The sequence below is a fragment of the Spinacia oleracea genome, chromosome 3, assembly GCF_020520425.1.
Source record: "Spinacia oleracea cultivar Varoflay chromosome 3, BTI_SOV_V1, whole genome shotgun sequence".
NCBI classification, from domain to species: Eukaryota; Viridiplantae; Streptophyta; class Magnoliopsida; order Caryophyllales; family Amaranthaceae; genus Spinacia; species Spinacia oleracea.
The window spans coordinates 10,552,840-10,568,402 of NC_079489.1; the positions used below are offsets into that span (position 1 = coordinate 10,552,840).

At 34.4% G+C, this 15,563-nt stretch overlaps 1 protein-coding gene across 1 annotated transcript; it reads left to right on the plus strand.

Annotated features, from left to right (window-relative positions):
* Nucleotides 1-2,642: 2,642 nt before the first annotated feature.
* Nucleotides 2,643-9,823, plus strand: LOC110787379 (probable methyltransferase PMT3). The gene is made up of 8 exons (XM_021991996.2): nucleotides 2,643-2,819; nucleotides 4,583-4,929; nucleotides 5,194-5,358; nucleotides 5,476-5,658; nucleotides 6,108-6,702; nucleotides 7,561-7,673; nucleotides 7,800-8,020; nucleotides 9,089-9,823. The coding sequence occupies exons 2-8, from the start codon at nucleotides 4,675-4,677 to the stop codon at nucleotides 9,408-9,410; spliced, it is 1,854 nt and encodes a 617-aa protein (XP_021847688.1). The 5' UTR covers nucleotides 2,643-2,819; nucleotides 4,583-4,674; the 3' UTR covers nucleotides 9,411-9,823.
* The last annotated feature ends 5,740 nt before the right edge of the window (nucleotides 9,824-15,563 follow it).

The window sequence follows — 15,563 nt, forward strand, 5'->3', positions numbered from 1 at the left end:
TTTTTTTTTTTCCCCCTTATGCTTTTTCATGTTTGTGTTTCTACTTATGTCTCTTTCTCACGTTTCTGCTTTCCACCCTCCTTTTTTTTCATAAATTCTGATGTGGTATAATTTATAAGGAGTAATTAAAATGTACGAAGTATAATTTATAAGGAGTAATTAGAATGAGTCATTGAAGATCAGGTGAATAGAATGTATTGTAAATTTTTAATAATTTTTATCATTTTATTATCCGCATAATTAATTGTTATCCTTTTCTTTACCTTAATTAAGTTTATTTGCTTCAATTTAGTTTTATGTAAAGTGCAAAAAAATTAAGTTGATTAAATGGTTACACTACATATCGAATAAAATTCTTTATAAAAGTTTCACCTATATACACTACAAGAAATTGTACCATTAACGACGGGAAATTTCGTCGCTAAAGGCCAATAATTGTTGATTAATGACGGACATTCCTATCGCGAACTCGTCATAAAAAGGGATCGTCATTAATGGAAAATCCCGTCGTTAACCTGTCGTAAAAGACATTTGCGACATTGTTCCCGTTTTTATTTGGTTATTAGCCCCGTCGCAAAAAACTTTTACGATGGAATTTTTATCCCGTCGTTATTAGATTGTCATTAAAGATATACAAATTCCTATAGTGTATTTTGAGAAGATTGGGTTAATAACTTTATACTACTTGTAATGTATTCTGAAGGGTTTTGGTAATGACATAGCTAGGTTTTCGCGTGTTTCAACCAAACAAAATTGTAGAGAAGTATTTGAGAGTAAAATACTCCACCTACGACTAGGGATGGGCATGGGTCCAGGACCCGGTCCAGACCCAGTTGGACCTGCCCCATCTTTTAAGGGTCTGGGTCTAATTATTTGAAACCCAATGGATCTGAGGCGGATCTGGATCCATGTGTTAAAAAACGGGTCTGGGTCCAATATTCTCAGACCCAGACCCGGTCCAGATCCGGCCCATGGACCCGGTCAATTATTAGAATTTAGAAATAGTCTAATTAGATACATGCATGCATTAGTATTTTGGCACTAATTTGCGAATTGTGATATTTTATGTATCGAATGTGAATATGTGATGGTAAATCGGTTAAATTAATGGCGTGGAAAAATTTTCTAAGACACAAATGTTAAAAATAAACAAATAACACTAGACCCATTTTTGACCCGAGACCCATTAGACCCATTGGATCTGGGTATGGGTCTGAATTTTTCAGACCCAATGGATCTGGGGCGGGTCTGGGTCCGCCTAAAAAATATGGGTCTGGGTCTGGATCTCACCAGACCCGGTCCAGATCCGGCCCATGCCCATTCCTACCTACGACCTCTTAAGAAAAAAAATTGTCATGTAGGGTTTTATTATAATTATCTCATTATATAATCTTATAATATCAATTTTTTTATACTCAATAAATTTTATCAATTGATAATTAAAAATATTAATAATTGAAATATTATATTGGTAAACATGATAAAATAAATGTGTCAACTAAAAAAAAGTATTTACGTTTACAATGCATCAAGCTAGGAGTGATAGGCCAATGTTGGCCTTACATGTCACTACTTTGAGCATTGAAAGGATCTTATTATTACATGTCATCACTTTGAGCATTAAAAGAAGCTTATATGCTTATTATTTACCCTCCTTGCGAAAGAAAATATGAATTGTACTTACATCCTAAATATTTGTCCTGTGAATTAATGATGCATTCCCAAGTAGTTGGAGAGCTTCATCAAAGCCTCATGGCGTACGTTTTTCTCACCCATTTTTCGAGTTTTCATTATATCCCAAACATTTTACCCCATCGTACAATCCAACCCTGGCTATTTACTAGTACATGGTTAATTAATTTGTTCGAGTTCCATCTTAAAATTAATTAATACGAAATATTGTGTTAAATAATCCACTAAACTAATTAATACGAAGTATTGTGGGATACTTTTCTAGTACACCTCACTATAGGTAGAACATAGTACTATAAAACTACACTATCGATCACAACATATAGGTCAATATAAACAAACCACAATCGTCTAGCGGTAATTAATTTCAACTCACATCTCTATTCTACAGAATATAAGGGAACACTTGAGGTTGACTTCTTAGTGTCCTCTTTAAAAATACTCTCTTCGTCTCATTATACTTGCTCCGTTTAACCGTTTTTTGTGAGAGTTATTTTGGGTCAAATAGAGCAAACAAAACAAAACAGAAAGAGTGTACCTATACTATCCCATCAAGATAATTACGAGTAATGTTTATCCAAGTGCTCTGTATTAAATATTACACACGCATCACATGCATAAACACTGATTAATGTAAATCGGTGATCATAAAGTAAAGTAAAGTAAAAATCTAAAAAGTTGTCAACTTGAAGTGTGGAAATCATTAAATGGTTGACACCAAGTAAACAGCAAGTCAGCAAAATGATACTACTCATAAATGCAACAATTTTATTTTTAATAAATTAATTTAATTTAACGACTCTGACGTAATATCTGGTTAATCCCCTTTCCCTCCATCTCCACCTATCTGACTGAGATCTAAAATTCCATACTTTTCATTTTAAAATAAAAATAAATAAAATAAATAAAATAAATAAATAATGGTATTAATATTTCCTTTTTTAGATCCTTTTTCTCTCACTCTCACACTCTCTGTCACACACACACACTTCCATACTCCCCTTCCTTTCTCTCTCTCTCTCAATTTCCTCTGCTCTCGTCTATTTCTGCAACAAATCTAGGGTTCTAATCCCCAATTACACCTTCACCAATCACAATCCTCTGCCTTTTTCAGTTCAGATCTATTGGTAAATTTATAATTCCTCCTCTCTATTTATTTTTCTTAGTTTTACGATTGATTTTTTTTGTTTTATCAACATTAAGTTCGCGAGATCTGATTTTAGTTCCTTTTGTTGCGAATATTACGATTCTTAATTCGATTTGATTTGGGAGTGTTGTTTCTTTGTGCTAGATCTGGAAGTGATTCGTTTGATTGATTAGCTTATGATTTGATTAATTGATATCGAGAATCTGTGATTGATTTTTGTTTGATTAATTGGATCCCTGTATGCTGTCGATTGTTTTTTATTTCATGATATTTTGGTGAAAATTCATCTGGTTTTTGAGGTGGGATGTTAAGGAAATGCAAAACAATGCTAAGGTTTCCGAGAATCTAATCATTTGGGGAGGTTACTATTTTAGGAAGGTCATGCTTTTTCTGTGAGACATTAAAATTAAAATGTGAATAGGGGTGGTTTTCTTATTTTGATATGTTGGGTGTTTTTAGCTTTTTGTGGGATCATGTGAAATATAGATGTTAGCTAAGGCCCACCTGGATTTACTTCTCAAATTTATTGTGTAGCAGAGCTAATGGTTACACTTTGTTCTTCATATCATTAGCTGTTATTTGCTAAAAGAACAATGAAAGATTTCGACAACAAAAGAATCACCATGCTGTCGCTACAATGACCCCGATGCAGCTCATCTTTGTAGCCTTTCTGTTTATAAGGAGACATTTGTACTTTTTATGCCGAGTAAGTAAGTGATAAGTGTCATGAACTACCTTGGCAGTGTTGGGAAGTATGATCTATGTTGTGTGACTGTTGAATTTCGAGTGTTTCTTTGTGAGTGGGTTGGAGGTGTTTCCATTAGTATTTTAACTTGGTCCAAGTTGAAAAACTGTTATGTAGGTAGCTATATAATGATAGATTGCGCTGCGTGAAGTGTTCAATGTTTCTTCGTAGTGAGGAAATTGGACTGACTGTGATGCAGCTCAACTATGTAGCCTTTCTGTTTATTAAGAATAATTTGTACTTTTGGAGTTTATGCTGAGATATTGAGAAGCGATTTGTATCATCAACTACCTCGATGAGAGTGTTGAGAAGTATGATCCTTATTTAGGAGCGCTTCTTCGTGAGTTGATTAGAGCCTTAGAGGTGTGACTTGATCAGAGTTTAAGTTGCCTATTGGTATATTTATAGTGTAGATTGCACTGCCTAGCTAGAGATCAGTGTTTTTCCGTGATGTGGAGAGGAAGGTGAACTGACTATAATATACTACAGGAACTTTACCAGTTCCGCTAATCCAGCGTGTTAACCCCAGGAAAACAAGAGATGCTTACTTGTAAATTGGTAGAGAAGCTGTAGGCCTGTAGTTGTTGCAAGCACATTTGTAAACGATGAGAATGAAGCAACACAAATTTCCAGTTTCTCTCTTCACATGTGCTCATAAATTTGTTGTTGCTTGGGATTTTTGAATACATACATGATCGTTGTTGTTTCTTAAGAATCTAAAATTGCATGATTTTGCAGTCTAAATTTCAAACCTGCCTTTCAATTGCTGAGTATGACGAGACCTGATTCTTTCCAACGATATGAGCGGCAATTTAGCCTATTGCGCATTCTGCCCCCTCTACTTTCTCCACCACCTCGCTGTACATGTACATGTGCATGCTTGTTATTTTGTAGAATTCCTTATGTGTATCCATGGTCTTAAACAAGCATTTATTGTTTCTGCACTTCTAATTCTCTTGTATATATGAGGTCTGATCATGCCAGTGTTTTGCATACAGGGAAAATAAACATAGAGGGTCTGATCATGATCTTCTGATTTCTAGAAAGAAGTTAAAAGGTATATCCTACTTGAAAAATAGTTGGTGGTAAAATGAGAGGGAGATCTGACGAAGTACAGAAGAAGCGCCTGATCACTGTTCTAGTGGGTGCAGCAATTGTCCTTGGTTTTCTGTATGTATATCAGGGATCTATTTTTGGTTCACAAAATAGTGGTGCAACAGCTTTAGAGTATGGCAGCAAATCTTTGAGAAAATTAGGTTGGGGTGGGGATGAAGATGCAGATGACATCTCCTCCAAGTTTTCCCAAGAAGATGGAGATGATGGTGTTATGTCCAAAAGCTTCCCTGTAAGTTTGTCTTTTCCCTAATCATGCACTGTCATTGTCCAAAAGATCCTTTTGTAAAGCTATGTTACTCGGACTTTCCATTTCGCCCCAGGTCCCTTTGTTGGATAGTCACCACTCTAACATTTGTTGCTGGACAGTTTAGCCCTTGGGTATATATGGTATCCACCGTGGCCAAGTCTGAGTAGCACAGCATTAAAAAAATACTTTTTGAGTATTGTACATCTCTTAATCTTTTTTTTTTTTTTTTTGCTTTTAATCCTTTAGGTCTGTGACGATCGGCATTCTGAATTGATTCCCTGTTTGGATAGACATCTTATATACCAACTGAGATTGAAGTTGGACTTGTCTCTGATGGAGCACTATGAAAGGCACTGCCCCCCTCCGGAGAGGCGCTACAATTGTTTGATCCCACCACCAAATGGGTACAAAGTGAGGATTGTACTTCTGTCTATAATTTTAAGAAAGTATATAACTATATATGTAGCATTCGAGTTATTTGTACTCCCTTCTTCTGGAAACTCAGTTGTAGCTTTTCTAATCATGTAGGTCCCAATTAAGTGGCCTAAAAGCAGAGATGAAGTGTGGAAAGCAAATATACCTCACACTCACCTTGCTCATGAGAAATCTGATCAAAACTGGATGGTTGTGAAAGGTGAAAGAATTAAGTTTCCTGGTGGAGGCACTCACTTCCATTATGGTGCTGGCAAGTATATTGCTGCAATGGCAAATGTAAGCCCTTTAATATGTGTATAGCAGAAACGGAATGCATTTCTTTTATCTTGTGCGTTACTATCTTAAGATGAACGGTTTCCTTAAGTTCCTCCTAATAAACCTATCTTCTCTTTCTGGTATTTATGAAGAAAAATCTGCCATGGTAAATTGGTAACTTCCTGTAGGTGGACCTGCAGTTTTTCATATGAAATGTATAGGTTTTGTAAGGTGTTAGACAGAGCTTTGTGTCATTTTCCAGTTGCATCTAATTTTTAATTTGTGGTTTATTGAAACATGTTGGTCATGGTATTAGTTACAGCTAAGTTCACCATTCTAATAATTAATGGTTGTATCATAATATTGTTGTCATTGGTTTTATAGCCATGTTCATACATCTAAAATAGACCTATTGTGTTAACCAAGTGACTGAATGGAACTTCTGATAATATATGTTTTTGTATTGGCAGATGCTTAACTTTTCAAATAACGTCATTAACGACGAAGGCAGGCTGAGGACTGTTCTTGATGTGGGCTGTGGTGTTGCAAGTTTTGGAGGTTATCTACTCTCTTCCGATGTCATTACTATGTCCTTAGCACCAAACGATGTTCATCAAAACCAAATCCAGTTCGCATTGGAAAGAGGGATTCCTGCATATCTTGGCGTTTTAGGCACAAAGAGGTTACCATATCCTAGCAGGTCGTTTGAGCTTGCTCACTGCTCTCGGTGTAGAATTGATTGGCTTCAAAGGGACGGTATATTACTGCTTGAGTTAGATAGGGTACTGAGACCAGGTGGCTATTTTGCTTACTCTTCTCCTGAAGCATATGCTCAAGATGAAGAGGATCTTAGGATATGGAGAGAAATGAGTGCTCTTGTCAAGCGTATGTGTTGGGAAATCGCTGCAAAACAAAACCAAACTGTAATTTGGGTCAAGCCTTTAAACAATGACTGCTACATGCAGAGGCCTGCTGGTACTCAACCTCCCCTTTGCCGATCAGATGATGACCCAGATGCTGTTTTGGGTGTGAAAATGGAACCATGTATCACACCATACTCTGATCGTGAGTATTTCTCTTATTCATCTCTCATACCTTAACTTTTCAGTTGTATGTACACGTGATTTATTTCTTGGTTGTTTTGCATAATATTCTTGGAGAGTCACTGATTATTTCTTCTCGATATATCAAAGAGGTCTAAGTCCTCCTTTTTTTGCTACTAGGTTGTCCTTCATTTAATGGAGAAGTGAAGGTGGAAATTGAATTAATTTGAATCTCTTCCCTGCTCATATTGTTGGGATCTGTTTGAACTTCTGTCTTGTAGCTTTATTTAGTCCACATTGTCTCATTGGTCAAGTTCTTCATTCAAAAAAAAAATTAAAGGAGAGGAAACAAAAGCAAATGTGTGTTTCATTGAAAGAGCAAAAGTTTTTGCCATAGAACATGTTTTTCAAATAGCGAAATTTTGTAATTCACAAAATTCAGAGTATTAATGACGTCTTCTAAACCAAAGAAGCAACATGAAAAAGGCAAGGACTAAGGCAATTGACATGAAAGTCCTGTGTAGAAAAACTTCCCAGTACTTGCCTTCCTCCTTTCATCTTGACCCCTACAAATTCTCACTTTCATGCCCAATTCTCTAAGACTTGTTGAAATAATAAAGAAAAAAAAGTTCTGCATGCTGCATAACTGCTTCATTCCTAATTTGATTTCTGGTCTTCTGCTTCGGTGTAGTTTTCAACCTCTTACCTGCTTGAGCTTGAACTGGTCATGCCCCTCTATTTTGGAACATTATCCTGGCTTTCTATATTTTTTTTCTTTCATATGTGTATTATGTATGCTGTCCTGCTCCTTTAGGTGATTAATTTTCTGATGTATACTCTACTGCAATACTCATTCAAGATTTTTATCTATCTTTTTCAGATGATCATAAGGCTGGTGGAAGTGAATTGCCTGCGTGGCCTGCTAGATTGACTTCTCCTTCTCCTCGGCTTGCTGATTTTAGCTATTCAAATGATATGTTTGAAAAAGATACGGTATGTGGAACAACCCTATCCCACCTTGCTTCATAATTACTACTTATGAGTTATGACATAAGACAGTGATTGGTAGCAAACTGAATAACACTTGTTTATTCTTGGGCTGATGTTTTTCTGATGCAGGAATCATGGGCGCAGAGAGTTGAGAACTACTGGAACCTTCTAAGTCCCAAGATCCAGTCTGATACTTTGAGGAATGTGATGGATATGAAGGCACATTTAGGATCATTTGCAGCAGCTTTGAAGGATAAGGACGTTTGGGTAATGAATGTTGTTCCAGAAGATGGACCAAACACACTTAAGGTGGTATATGATCGTGGTCTTATTGGTGCGGCTCACAACTGGTAAGCAAATTTGCTAGTATTTAGCTTGAAATGCTGCTGAGGCTGGTTTTACTATCTTATAAAAATTAGCAACTCGTAGTAAACTGGAAGCAGACCACTTGCAGAATACTTGCTGCTTGCAATAGAGTAGTTATTATATTATCAAAATGCAGGTCACAAAGAATGATTTGTGGCCTCTTGTTTCAGAGGAAACTACCACTTGGCTGGGGAGAGAGAGAGGTGGTAAAGATTACCCCATACGGCTATCTTTCTTTTTTTTACATCTGTTGCCTACTTGGCAATCTTGCTACTGAAAAAAGCTTTCCTTCAGATCGTGATTGCTTGAAACAATATCTGAATAGTTGTGTTGTTTGACCTTTAGATATCCTTTTAATTCTTGGACGTTACAAAGGTCCCTGATGCACTTCTTTGAAAACATATGCTATGACCGGACCAGTATTTATGGGCAATGATTTTGGCACTCTGACTATGAGAACAGTGTTCTGTGATCTATACATGAGGAATGCCGAAATCAAATGTCGTAGTGTGGAAACCAGTTCCTGATTTATTCCCCACTGCCCCGTTTTTACATCTTTTTGGATAGATTAGCAACAATTTGCTTAGGACTGCTCAGCTGGTTCCCTAGTTGAGGGACTTCTGTTAGCTTTCTGCTTATTGTTTTTGTTCTTTGTGGTTTAACTTATTTTTTACATTCAATGCTTGGTCAACTAGGATATAGCTAGTTCTGCTAAATCACTTTAAACCAGTTTCCCCTAGCTCACCAACCAAACAGTCCTCTCTGAACATTCCCCACTCCTGATTAACAGTAGAAGTTAGTTCCTTTTGGTAGGAAAATGTAATCAATGCTGAACTTGGTTGTGAACGTTAATGATGGTAAACTCGCTCTCATATTTTAGGAAAAGTCCCAATTTATGGTTGCAAAACCATTAATGTTACCAATTACCTCCATACCTTCACCTGTTATGACCATTTACCTTGCTCTTTTGCCAAATCTGATATTTTTCAAGGTGAACTTTGTTCCATTTTTTTCAAATTTGGATCACTAATTTTCCTTTACCTTAATGTTAGGTGTGAGGCCTTCTCAACATATCCCCGGACTTATGATCTACTCCATGCTTGGAACATCATCTCTGACATTGAGAGGAAAGGTTGTAGCCCTGAGGATCTTCTTCTCGAGATGGACCGAATTCTCAGGCCAACTGGTTTCATTATTATCCGAGACAAACAAGCCGTAGTGGACTTTGTAAAGAAGTATATGTCAGCTTTACACTGGGAGGTAGTTGCAACAGGTGATGCAAGTTCAGATTCAGATCAGGATGGGGATGAAGTTGTGTTTGTTGTTCAAAAGAAGCTGTGGCTCTCGAGTCGAAGCTCCAGGGATGCAGAATAAGTCAAAACCCACAAAGGTTCTGTTTCTCTTTGCTCCTTAAATGTTTCATCTGCCCAGAATTTGGAGGCCAAATCCATAGCAATCAGTTTCTGTTACATCCTGTAGAATTAACTTAAAATTATTTTATTTGTATCCTTTTATCCGCCTTTTTGGTTAAGTTATTTTTTTTCTTCATATTATGGTTTTGAATGTTATTATCACTTATTAGTAGGTTTTAGTTGATTAGCCGATAGATAAAGAGAGCGTCTATAGGCTATTTGTTATTGGTTTATTCCTCGACATATGTATTGAGCATACTTACAGATACTTCAGCCATTCATTAGTAATTGTAACAAGACACTACTATACTGCTGAAGTTTGAAAGGGGATTTAAATTTATAATTTTGCTTAATAATAGTAATAATTCATCATCACTGCATCTTTCCTTGTTGCAATTCGTAAGCATTTCGTTTATTACTTCGTACTTTGTATTATTCAGTAACATGATAAAACTCTTCAACAGGATAAAACCAGAACAAAATGTGTCCATTAAAAAATGGAGCAAGTATTCTGTAGTTAAGTATCCGGTATCCATGGAGTATCTGTTCGGGCTGACCCTATTAGGCCGAGCCGGCGCCCATACGGAAGTGATTTTGGCACGCTCTTGTAAGAGCACAAGAAACTGCGATCCACTCGCATAAAGTGTGCTAAAATTAACAAAGTGGTGTGCCAAAATCAGTTTCCGAAAAATTGAATTTTGCTAATAATGTCCCCACAAAGGTGTATATGGCCATTCGCCATTATTACAAAGAAGGGAAATACTGGTTCTCATTGCATTGTCGGCACTTGCTTCTTTGAGATGACAAATGAATCTTGACCAACAGAATCTTAACTATAAAAGTGCAACTATAAATCCAGGAAGCTAACGTTTTTGGACCACCAAACTCCAACATAACACCTCTTCTTATCTTTGGCACAATATAATGATGATTAAACTAAACATGGTACACTAATCATACATGCACAACCTAATTTATTTTTATTTACTTTATCGAGTTTGATTGAAGCCAATAGAATTCTTTACAAGAGCTTTTAGGAGGGAAGATGCTATTTGTCTTTTATCATTGACTTATCAAGGTGTCCACCGTCGATAAGAATAATCCCCTCGTCCCTCGTGCTCCAATTAAGGGTAAAGAGTTGGCCAAATATCTTTTTTCATTCTCAAAGGTCTGTGTTTCCCCAATCAATTGATTAAGAGACAAATCGAGCAACTATTAGTCCATTACTATGTTGCTCAGACTCTTATTGGTGTGTCTTATCTGACAAGGGATTGGCGGATCCGACACTCTAGATGTAATAAATTTCATTCAAGGTCACTACATATTTGGGTGTCATGTCGTGTCGAAGTGTCGGAGAATCCGACACTAACACTTTCTGTCAACCAAAGTGTCGAAGTAACATAAGACCATTATAACAATACTAACTTGGTTGGGAAGATGACATTTGAAAATGATCTTGAAATCAAGGATGTTGCTTTGGCACTGAGAACATTTAAGAGCAGAGTTATATACCACCCTAAATTCACTTAATACAAACTAGAAATCAGAATACAACTTGGTGTGATGAGTTATATACCACCCTAAATTCTTGCTACCCTTTATGTGTTCCCATTCACAAGGAAAAAAGATTAACCTTCTATAAAACGCGATTTAAATATTTCTCTTTGCGTTGTTTCTCTTTAAAATATCCTTTATTTTTCAAGTAACACAAAAATAATCCTACACATAAAAGAAACTTCATAATTAACATAAGTTAAAAATAATGTAATTGTAAAAGGACCACCTCAATCAATTTAGCTATAAAATGGGGTCAACCAAAGTAATCACTCATTATGGCTATCATTGTTCACATTTCTCACTATCAATTTGTAATTGATAGGTAAGCACATGCATGTCAATATATCACAATCTTACACAAGAGTAATGTTATGAGACTGTCATTCCGACATTTAAAACCTCTGATTCCAGCACTAAAAAAAGTATAACTATAAGGTGATAAAATCTAACTATTTGATTAGAATGTATAATTATTTAATTGATTATAAAATTATAAATAATTGAACATAACTATTTGATCATAATAGAACTTGGTTTTATACATAAGATTATCAATTTATCATATATATGTAAGTTTTGTATTACTTTTTTCTCGTTCTCCTTAAAATATAAAGAGTATATATATTAACAATTTAAAGTATTAGGTAAAGGGTCCATTTAATTAATTTGGTTGGTCCAGGGTTTAATCTTTCATATATGTATGGCCTTTGGTCCATGCCTCTTTGTGAAGGTAGTACGATTACTCAGTTTTTAACGGATTTGATTTGAATTTTCCCCATTCATCAAGACATATGGGACCTTATTTTGCAATTCAAACGTCCAAATCTCATCCAATTTTTGTGACTTTTTTTAATCTTTTGACTTACGGTTGTATACGAGTAATATTTTAGGAGTAGTTTGGAAAAGTGACGAGCTTTCTCATCAAGTTTAATTATTGTAATCGTATGATTTATGTACTATTTTAAAAAAAAAAGTTTTAAGTGAATTGAATTTACGACACAATTTATTTTAACACTTTAAAAATTAGAAGGAAAAGACATCCCGTGGTCATTCAATCAAGTTAAGTATGCCATGATTACCAATTATAGGCTTATTTTGTGTATTTTTGTAAGGCTGCGTTCTATTTAACTGATTTCCACTTATTTTTCCTGAACTTATTTTATCTGAACTTATCAAAACTTATTTTAGTTATAAACTGTACTTGACCAAACCTTATTTTTTCTGAACTTATCTTCTCAGAATTTATCTGAACTTATTTTTCTTAAAATAAGTGAAAATAAGGTGAACAGAACCGAACCTAAGAATTCAAACTACGAGTAATACTTTTCCTGGCCTACTCTGCGTCACTGACTAACCAATGATCCCCTTGAATTGGTACACAATAGTTGACATATATTATCCGGAAATTATTAAATCCTTATTGTAAATCAGTTTAGCAGGTCTATAGTTGATCTAAAAGAAAGCTCTAACTATTGAAATGACTAATATTACACGGAGTAATAAATTATTGTAAGATCAATTCAAACCATACTTTAATATCATAAAAACGAAGAAGAAATTAACAAACTACCATGTAGAAAACTAGAAATACAAGTGTGAAATCGATGAGGATAGAATTGGTAGAACAATAAAAGCAATTAATTTCCATTTATGTTCGACAATGCATCATATCAATCTATATCATGTCATACATAAAGGGAATGCAAGGTTCGTACAGTTGTAATTTGTGGAACATTAATAAGTTGCTACTTGCCCGTTTGACTTTCTGTCAAGTCAAAAAATATATTTGGACAATCGATATAATTTTCTATATACAACCGGTTATATTATGGACATGATATAATATGGAGTATATGTTCTGGAGTATTTATTTGTCTATATGTTTGGATCTTGTGAGTTGTGAGCATATATGTATAAAAAATAAAAATAGCTCTGGTTATACGGTGCATATACTCGTCAATAACCCGACAACTCAATATAGTGAAAAGAGTACAATCCACTTGTGTAGTTGTGTGTCCATATTCTAAATTATTTAGTACGTAATAAAACCAATTGGGATAATATATACATGAGATTTAATTAAAGTAAAATATAAAACGGATAAACAATATTTCATCCGTTCAATTATATTCTTAGAAAAGAGAAAAAAAAAACCACTATACGGCGAATGCAATCAATAAATTTAATAATACGAGTGTTAATAAGAAAAAAAATTATGTAATAGGCATATATTTTCTTAGTACAGAGTACAAATATTACTTTCAAACTCCATACCTCATATGTACTTTAAAGTCTAAACAACATTGATAATCGACGTACCAGTATATCTATGATAAAGTAATCTAGCAATTGGATCTCAAATGCCTTATATAATACATGTATTTTGAAATGTGAAACACAAATTTATCGCTTGTACATAAATTAAGTGGTAATCCGTAGTCCGTATTAATATGAAGAAAATTAGAGCTAATGGAAGTGGTGGCGCCTTTTGTTGTGGCTGACATCCCCGCCAAATTCATGCCGAAGATTAAGGCAACGAATGGGCAAAAGTGAAATAAAAACGGGTGACACATTACACACATACTCTTTTTTTTTGGTGCCAAAAAATTGTTTAAGTACTTTTAATTTGATTTTGATGTAAATTCTTTAAAGAAGGTTTCTTTTTGGTATCGTATAATAAAAGATAAAAAGGTCTTGCGCGCATTAGGTGTTGTACATCAAGATAATTTTTACCCATTTTTTTGTAACTTTAACCTAGTTTTGATTAACTTTTATATTAGTAAAAAATATTGATAGATAAACATTTTAAAGAGTTAAATGATTAATTTTATACATTTATTAGTGATTTTGAAGAAATAAGTTTTATTAACATGAAAAAATTTATCACTAAAAAATGAATAACTTTTACATATATAAGCTTAACTTTTAAACATTTTGAGTTAACTTTTACTCTGGTGTATAATATTTATTGTACAACCCATGTAAATAAGAATTTGTGTAGAATTTTAAGTTGAATGTCTGATTACGGAGAATACATATACTTTGCACTTCGTATATACTAATAATATATACATACTCTGTAGTACGTATATACACCAATTGCGGGCTCATTTTAAGGTCTTCAGTGCGGGTTTTTACATGTGCAGCACATGGCATGCCCGCACTTGATGTTTCTCAAGTGCTGCTAATTTAGAAAATGATACCGCACTTGACAAATTTGGTGCTGCCAATTTTGGAATATGTGCCCGCACTTGACAAATTTGGTGCTGCCAATTTTGAAAATGAGCTCGCACTTGATATAGAAATGGGCAGCACAAACATAAAAATGAGCCGCACTTGATCTAGAAATTTCTTATATAATCAATTTTCTTGCTACATATATTATACAATTCAACCACGCCACTAATTAACCTCCATAAATCACTAAAAAGTGTCAATTATGTAGATAATTAAATTAAATAGTATATAATTATAAATCCAAAAGTCGATAATATTACAATCATTTGACAAACTAGCATTTGTAATCTAAGATTCATTACAAGGAAAAAAAGGTCAAAAATCAAAGACAATCACTAGTAATGAAGTTGCCAACTTGTCTCGAACTTCATTTATCTCCTCAATGGTGAAGGGCTACTCCCTCAGATTGTTGAATACCTTAAGAAGATTGACCATCAAAAAAGAAATATATACTTTAGTTATATAATAAATATTATATCGTATAATAAAGTAATACTTTGCTCCTAACAATGAAATAATGAACATTAATAATGACCCGTACAATAAAAAAAAATGGTTTATATCGCTCCTAACTTTCAACTAATGAACTTAAATAAGTATTTTAAACCCTTTACATATTTAATATACTTATTTTTCTATTCAAAATACCCATTCTAACCTAATTTGGTCAAGTTATGCACATTTAAGGCTCGTTTGGTCATTATAGGTCAAATTTTGACTAAAATGGCTTATTTCGCTCCCAACTTTCAACTAATGAACCTTAATAAATATTTTGTGCCCTTTACATGTTTAATACACCCATTTTTACGTTTTAAAGACTCATTCTCACCTACTTCAGTCAAGTTATGCACATTTAAGGCTTTTTTTTATCATTATAGGTCACATTTTGACTAAAATGACTTATTTCGGTCCCAACTTTCAACTAATGAACCTAAACATGATTTTAAACCCTTTATATGTTTATTAGAATTATTTTAATATTTCTAAGACTCATCTCACATATTTTGGTCAAGTTATGCACATTTAAGGCTCGTTTGGTAATTACAGGTCACATTTTGACTAAAATGCCATATTTTGTTCCCAACTTTCAACTAATAGTATTTTGATGATCATATGATCCATGATGTATCCTAGTATGAGTAAGATAGCTTTCAGATATATTAATTAGAAAAGTAAACCTCGTAATATCCTGAACTACGCTTTGACCTGATTCCTTTATCATGGGATACGTAGGCAATCCGTGTGGATTCAGTCAAAAATAAAGGTGAAATCCATTACATATTCACTTATCCTACTTTTTAGGCTGAAAAGGCACTAGCCC